Genomic DNA, 7,777 nt, shown 5'->3' with positions numbered 1-7,777 from the left:
CTTCAATCAGGAACGTTTGGTGTAAATAAATTATCCAGAAATCTTTCTAATTTGAACAAAGATGTAGTTTCAGAGGCGCATGAGATTTTCTTTTTCCTTTTCAGTATAGCATCTGTTGTTTTTTTTTTCTCTTCATCCTCAGCTCATTGTCACAGTTACAAACATGTTGCAATGAAGCTTCATTTCACACATTCAGTGATAACTACACGGCTTAAATTAGCTGATCTCGCATTACCTCCTGCGAGGTAAACCGCAACTGTTTGAGCAAGGCAATAACAAAGTACACACTGAGAGATAACAATAGTTTAACGCTAGAGCAATCTGTGGAGGTCTTCTTTTGTAGCTTTCAATTAAATGTGTGTGCTCAGACCCTGTACTTAAGTAAAAGTGTCAACACTACACTGCAAACAATATTGGATAACTAGGAAAAGTGCATAAAAAAAAAAGTAAAAATTTACCAATGGACGAATAAATAAAGACAATTGACCCCTGAGAGTGTTTTAAGATAATACATACTATATTACAGACCTGAAATGATTAGTCCGTAGTTAATTGGCAACTATTTTAAAAATGTGTTATTTGTTTAAGTCATTTTTATGCCTTTGCATCGGCGACGGTCGAGGACGGAGGCGTTAGGTTTTCGAGTTTTCCATCCGTGATATACCAGCAACACCAAGAGAGAACATCTTTGAATTTGGTCCAAATGTCCACTTGGACTCAAAAAGTCAAGGTCATTGTGACCTCTAAAAATAGATTTTTAGCCATAATTCTGTTTCCGACATGCTATACTATGACTGTTTTTGACTTTTTTCGACATGCTATACTATGACCGTTTTTGACTTTTTTCGACATGCTATGACCGTTAAAAAAGGTCATAGTAAGGCCTTACAACTCTACAATAAAAAAGGCATAAAAATATCATAAATGTACCCTAGAATAGAATGACGTAAAAATGTAATAGTATAGTATGCCATAAGAATGTCATAAACATGTCATAGTATAGAATGCCAATAATATGTCAGTATTGTATGCGTTGAATGTCATAGTATGTATTCAAATTAAATGTCGTAAGAAAAGTATAGTATACCAATATTGTATGCCATAAAAATGGCATTAAAAAGTCATCGTATAGTATGCCATAAAAAAGTCATAAGAAAGGTCATAGCATATTATGTCAAGTGGCAGGGATCCCACAGAAGGTAGCAGTATTCACTGATGTTCTGATATATTTATTAGACGGAAAAATAATTCATAGTATTAATGGTACTGCTCGATGATTTTGGATAGCTATCAGGCTATAAAGGTTCTAATCGTGTTTTTAAAAGCATGGGATGGTCATATGTAAGAAAGTCAAACACGAAATTGCTGATAGATTGACATAGAAATACACACAGATATTGTTTTTCTTTGTCTGTGAACTTTGACTATTAAGCTGCAGTTTTTTTTCTTCACATCTGCAGTTGGCCCACATTTGTTGTTGTTCAGGTCTGGCTGCATTTTTCAGGTTTTGAATCTGGGCAATGACTATTTGGTCTTGTAGAAACTTGCCCTCTGAATCATAATCACAGAGGACCAACATTTATAACTTCAATAGTAGTGCTGGCCAAGTTAACGTGTTATTATCGCGTTAACGCAGGGGTCTCAAACTCATTTTCACTCCGGGCCGCATCACGGTCGCCCACAAAGGGCCGGTTGTAAATGTAACTACTCGTAACATATTGTTAAATAACTCTCTGCATTTGATGATTGTTTATTCAAGTGTAAAAATATTGTACATGCAGTTATATAAATGTAAAATATATTTAAGCACATTTGTTATAACTTAAATCCTTTTAATTTAGGGTTAAGAAACCCACATTACTCTATCAAAGATCAAACTATTAAAGAAAATAGCAAACAAGTTATTACAATAACTTTGTTCAAAGCTTAAAATCCTTTCAAGGGTGCGTTTGCACAATCCCATGTGAAGTATTTCATGTGTTTTAAAGCCAGTTTAAAGTAGTCTTCAATGTTCTCACAATACATTTCGATGTCAAATGTACAGTAACCAGCCAAAGAGCTGCTTCTGTGACTGTGTTTAAGTATTTCATAATTTTGACTTTCAATCTCATAACTTCGACTATGGGGATATTTTTATTATCAAGTCTAACTTTAAAACAAAAAATTGTATTTATTTATTTTTTTTACTTTTTGCTGGCGGATTCGCGGGCCACATAAAATGACGTGGCGGGCCGGATTCGGCCCGGGAGTTTGAGACCCCTGCGTTAACGCATTCATTAATTGACGCCGACAATTATTTTATAGCACGTTAACGCATTTTTTCATTTTGAAAGTCCGTGGAGGAAGTATCGATAAACAAAAGCAAGACAAGCTAACAGATGCTACAGAGAAGTGGATACAAACTGCAGCCGATTAGAATACACGGCATTACAACGTGCACCAGCTGTTGCTCTCCCTGGAGACTACTGGACATCGCTGCGGTCAACTCAGCAGACACTTACATTTTACTGCACCTATATGCTGAAATTCACGGTAAACGCATTCAAACGGCACAGGTCGGGAGCGAGTGAAGGAAAGGTGGCGGAAAGATTAACGTGAGACAACTTCCGGTTTCTTCAGACGAACATCCGGTTTTCAGAATATGATGCCAACAAAGTATGAATTATATTCACATTAAGTATAAAACATGCTGCATCTCGTGAGTTAAAGGGAAAATATGCATATATCAGAATGATATATAAGAAATATGATCGCTACTGTGTAAAGGGAATACTGCTGTTAAGCACCTGATGTGTTTAAAGTGTTTGCAAACCAAATGTTATTGCCCTTTTGTTCATATAGCAGTATTTTTTAAATAAGAGTGCGTAATACACTACTTTTGAATTCATTATTGAACTTTGCCATAACAATAATCCACAACATAATCGCAAAAAAATCCATGCGATTAATCGCGATTAAATATTTTAATCATTGCCCAGCACTATTCAATAGTAATCACAATTAGTTTTTTCTTTTATTTATATAACCTCTCTTGGCTAGACATCAGTCATTTGGACCCGAGTCACCAGCTGCTGCACAATCTTGAGTATATTTGATATAGCTTTATTAAATTCATTCAAAGTCCCGAAATATTGCTTTAAATACTTCACTAATAGACTGAAAAAAGTTCCTTCAAAAGAAAATAATCAAAAAATAGACCAACAAAATTAATTTAACAGTATCACTTACAAATATAGTTTAAAGATTACCATTAGTACCAGTTGTGCGACAACTAAATAAAAATGGTAAAATTCATAAAACAATTTAATAATAAAATCTCACATAAAAAAAATCTTAGTGTCCGTAACCTTTGATATCCATCTCACTTACTTCAGTACTTCTAACTGAAGTATTTATATTGTACTTTTTTCATCTTGCTGCATCACGTCCAGCGAACGCTGGATGGTTCAAACTGAAACCTGATTTTATCAACTCAACATAAAAAGGTTGAGACTATTTCAAGATTTGAGATTGAAGATTAGTAAATTTAGTTAACACATACTGTAAAAATAGTCACTTTTTAATTTGCATGCCTTTTTTGTCTATGTCAACTTCCTCTTGTAATCCATATTGGTGGATTTCTTTTTTTATAGAGATTCAAGTTACAAATGATCCCACAACCTGCTTCATGTCTTTGAAAACGCCAAATAAAAACAAAACACTAAAAGCTATAATCCTTGAGATGTTCATGAAATCATAATTTTATTAATACCATTTATGTTTTTATTGGTAGTGGCGGGGTCCGCCTTTCCCATAAGCCTTCACCGTTGATACTGCTGATGCAAACAGAACATTCTCTACTGCTGCTTAACATTAAAAGCATTCAACTGGAGAATCACAGTGGTTTTTATTGTGACCAATGTGTACAAAACAAGGTGACGGTCACTTTTGGAAGATTTCTTGACAGTGTATCATTCTTAATTTAATAATAAAAGTAGCTGTTCATGTAGAGTTGTTGCAGCATTAAACTGCCCTTGCTGTTACCATGGTCATCACAGGCGATGCCAAATCAACCAAGACTGAAATCTGAAGGATTACAACTTTGCAGGACACCAAAAGAACAAGCCAAGTTATCTGAATGTTGTTGTGTTGTGACATTAAAAAGGTGTTTGCTGTTATTTGTCTCTTAACTCCTCATCGCCTTCAACCCCACCAGCGCAGCCTGGGAGGAGCTGTAGTTGGAGGTTCAACTTCAAAAACCGCCCCTTGTCCGACTGAAGAGCAAACGAAGTAAAGGTTGGTGCCCAGCATGACCAGTATGGGGAAGAATGAGAAGCCGAAGCCGAGGCCCCTGATGCTGCTACCCAGAGAGAGGCAGAGCCAGTAGATCAGCCTGCAGCACAGGAAAAAACACAAATTATAAGTTACGAACGCCAACAAGAGGCACATCACCATTTATGTTTAATTTAGAATCAGCTTGGTTTGGATAAATAATGACAAAAACATCTGATCAGTGTATATTTATGCAAATAAAAGTACTATATATGACAAAGTAAAAGGAAAACATTTAGAATATTTAGCTTTTTCTGTTAAATCTCTGATAATTTAATTAATTTTTAAATAGAATTTAAAGAATTTTCGATTTCGGACAGGTACATTTGGCTATTGGGCAAGTAAAACATCCCAGCTACTGGCCCGTAGAATGTTCAACCTATGTGTTGTTGTAGTGGTTTATGAGTGCATCTTCACTGTTGGAGAATAGTTTCCTTAAATGTAAAATATTGTGTAAATACAAAACTGGAAAAGAGAACTTTGTGAACTTCATGAATCAATTAATAGGATAAGCATCCCTAGCAGTCATCTGGTTTCAAACACATCCCAGTTCAACCAGTTTGTGTTCAAGTGTAAAAGGTGACAGTATTCACAATAACTAGTACAACTGTCCGTCAGCACTGTTAAACTTTGATCTGTTGTACTAACTGTTGCCATGCATGCAAAGTTACAAAAGGAAGTAGACAGTACTCGCTAATACAGTAAGTGGTTTAAATATGGTTAAACAGGGGATTTGTAATAATCCTTTATGATCAGTTACGTGGTTTCACTGTGTATTATGTGTCGTAAAGTTGTGTCTAGCACTGATGGGAATAAAAGACCTTAAGTACAGAAAGACAATTCTTTAGCAGTTGGAAAGTAAATGTGCAGCCTAACATTTTTTGTCCTTGACTTAACTCACTCATTCATTCATTGAACTGAAAAGCTTGATAATGCTAGACTAGTCAACTCCTATGCATAGTAGGGATCATCCATTTGTGCAAATTACTATCAAATGCATCACTAATGCATCATCCGGCAGACATTTATTAACCAAAACAACCTTCAGAATCATCCATTCCTTCACCCATTGCTGTTTTGGATCCTAAACATTTAACAACGCATTGCAGTGAGCGCACATACCTGCCAAAAACAAATATGATGGTGAGCAGCGGCACCAGTTTGAGCAGGTCCTGGCTGATGTAAGTTGCCATGACAGCGAGCTGCAGGAAGAAGAAGAGGAAGAGGGCCATTGATTCGTTGACGTAGTGCCAGTGCACCATCACTTCTCTGTTCACCAGTTTACTCTGATAGAGGGGCTTCAGGGAGCTGTATCGCAGCCGGGCCACGCCCTGCACCACCACACCTGCAGAGAGACGAGGGTCAATTTTACCTGGTTTTATTCTGAGAGAAGTTTTTATTGTTTTTGGCTTACAATGTTTGTTTAGATTATGCAAAGTATTTGTGTCAATACACAATAAACTTAACACATGAGGTCTTACCGAGCAGGATGGGGATGATGGCGAAGAAGGCGCAGCGTAGAGTGTACACCACTCTGAGGGGGGCATCCACCAGCAGAGGAGGGTCAAAGGGAAGGAGGGCGTAACCTCCCCACACCAGGAGAGGGAAGAGGAGTCCAGCGGCCGCCGTCGCCAGGGCTACCTTCAGCTTGTCGCCGCACAGATGCTCACACAGGTCTGAGGAAGGAGTATCTTTTAAAAGTAATTTATTTTGGTCTTAATAATTGGGACAGCACAATGACAGCAAGACAAAGTGGATGAGACTGAAGTCATAGCATGACTCATCTCAACCCAAGACATGCAATTATATTTGATCGAGGAGAAAAGAGATCATCACTGTGCAGTGACTCACTTTCTTACTGAGCTGCCTGGATTGGAACTAGAGATGCACCGATTGATCGGTCGCTTACCATATCGGCCAGTTTTCAGCTCAGTAGGCCATGACCGGTGACATATCTGTCTCAGATATTGCCGATTCAGTGCCGGTTGAATTTACATGCATGCACCACACACACGCACGTAGTGGCACAGACAGTAACCGACTATTGTCACAGCTACACGCACACGCAGTGTTGCCAAATTGGTGACTTTTTCCATTATGGAAAAAGCAAGAAATGTATTTGAATATATTATATTGTTCCAATGCACGCTGCTCAGAGTAATCGTAGTGACCAGCTCTTCTGCCAACAGTGCGGGGTCTTCCTCTCCTTTTGTGGCGGGTGCAGTCAGTAGGTGTGCGGGAGGCAGGAGGACGCTGCTCACAGCAGGAGTTAATATAATACACGCCTTTACATTCTTGTAAATATATATGAAATCATATGTGGCGGCTGCAAACTTGTCAAACCATCAATTATGAAGACGTGTTGTGATGTTGAGTTGAGGCGTTAACTTTCCTGTCAGTGTGTTGCAGCCGACCATCCTGGCAAAAGACTGAGCAGCTGCGTCACACCTCTCTAAGTAGAGCAGCCTGGATAATTGGACTGTGCCATTCTGCAGCAGCAAGAGGGGTGTTGGCGGGAACCTTTACATCTGCGCCACAGCGGAGGAGTGTCTTCACACCCCTGCGATTGACTATGGACTGGGCAGCCTTGTATATATTCTGCAGTTAGGAGATGGCGAATTTTGTGTCCCTTGATCAGAAGAGCACTCACGATGTTGTTTAACTTAAGTTCTGTTTAATTGTGTTAAGTTTATACAGTTCTTCTAATTTGTCACTTTTGCTTGATTTTGTCACCCATCCTCATTATTGTACATATTTTGGGTGAATAAAATCCCTATTTTTCCCACTTTACCTGCTCTCCCAGCTGTTTGCGTACCCTGGTCCCTCACATCATAAATAGGTTTGTTTAATAGGTTAATGTGTCCATAGTTTTGGATAGATAATAAATAGTTGTACATATACAGTATAGAATAATCATTTCCCTGATATGTAAAAACATACAATTTTCCATTAAAAAAAAGTTATAAAAATGTTTGTGTATGCTGTCAATTATAGTTCTCAGAATGAAAAAAAAAAATCGAGCTTGGCAGGTCAAACTTTTAAAAAGTTGTAATTGGCCAAGAAAATTACAATCAGTGCATCTCTAATTAGAAAAAAAAATGAATATGATATGTGACCAGTTCATCAGCTGAAAGTTGCTCATTTAAAACCATACCTTCTAAGAATATACTCTGCGCCTGGCTGCAAAGACTTAAAATCCACAGCACAGCAGGCTGGCTAGACACAATTTATGCTCATCACATTTGGAGACGAGGAGATTATGTGTTCCCTCTTCCTCTCCAAAAGAATAAAACAGGATTGAGCATCTGTCTTAATGCTAATCTTTCTTAATCTGGCCTTAATTTGATTAAATAGATGTTGGATGAGGATTTTTGGACAGGAAACAGTAGCGAAGGATTAGGGGATTAAGAAATCTGATGTCTCTCTCTCTCTCTCTCTCTCTCTCTCTCTCTCTCTCTCTCTCTCT

At 37.9% G+C, this 7,777-nt stretch overlaps 1 protein-coding gene across 2 annotated transcripts in view; it reads right to left on the bottom strand.

Moving 5' to 3' along the window:
• Positions 1 to 3,087: 3,087 nt before the first annotated feature.
• Positions 3,088 to 7,777, bottom strand: part of tmem79a (transmembrane protein 79a) — a 7,823-nt gene continuing 3,133 nt past the window's right edge. The window contains exons 3-5 of one of the 2 annotated variants that reach the window (XM_031866310.1): positions 5,793 to 6,002; positions 5,434 to 5,656; positions 3,088 to 4,372 (exon numbers count right to left, since the gene is read on the bottom strand). In XM_031866310.1, coding sequence (XP_031722170.1) covers positions 4,183 to 4,372; positions 5,434 to 5,656; positions 5,793 to 6,002 — 623 coding nt within the window. In that variant the 3' untranslated portion in view covers positions 3,088 to 4,182. The remainder of the gene's footprint in view (positions 4,373 to 5,433; positions 5,657 to 5,792; positions 6,003 to 7,777) is intronic. The other variant, XM_031866312.1, reaches the window with a different exon arrangement.

Source organism: Anarrhichthys ocellatus, unplaced genomic scaffold, assembly GCF_004355925.1.
Source record: "Anarrhichthys ocellatus isolate YVR2014 unplaced genomic scaffold, GSC_Weel_1.0 scaffold35, whole genome shotgun sequence".
Taxonomy (NCBI): domain Eukaryota; kingdom Metazoa; phylum Chordata; class Actinopteri; order Perciformes; family Anarhichadidae; genus Anarrhichthys; species Anarrhichthys ocellatus.
Note: the sequence above shows the minus strand (reverse complement) of the source record. Positions and strands in the feature narration are given on the sequence as shown.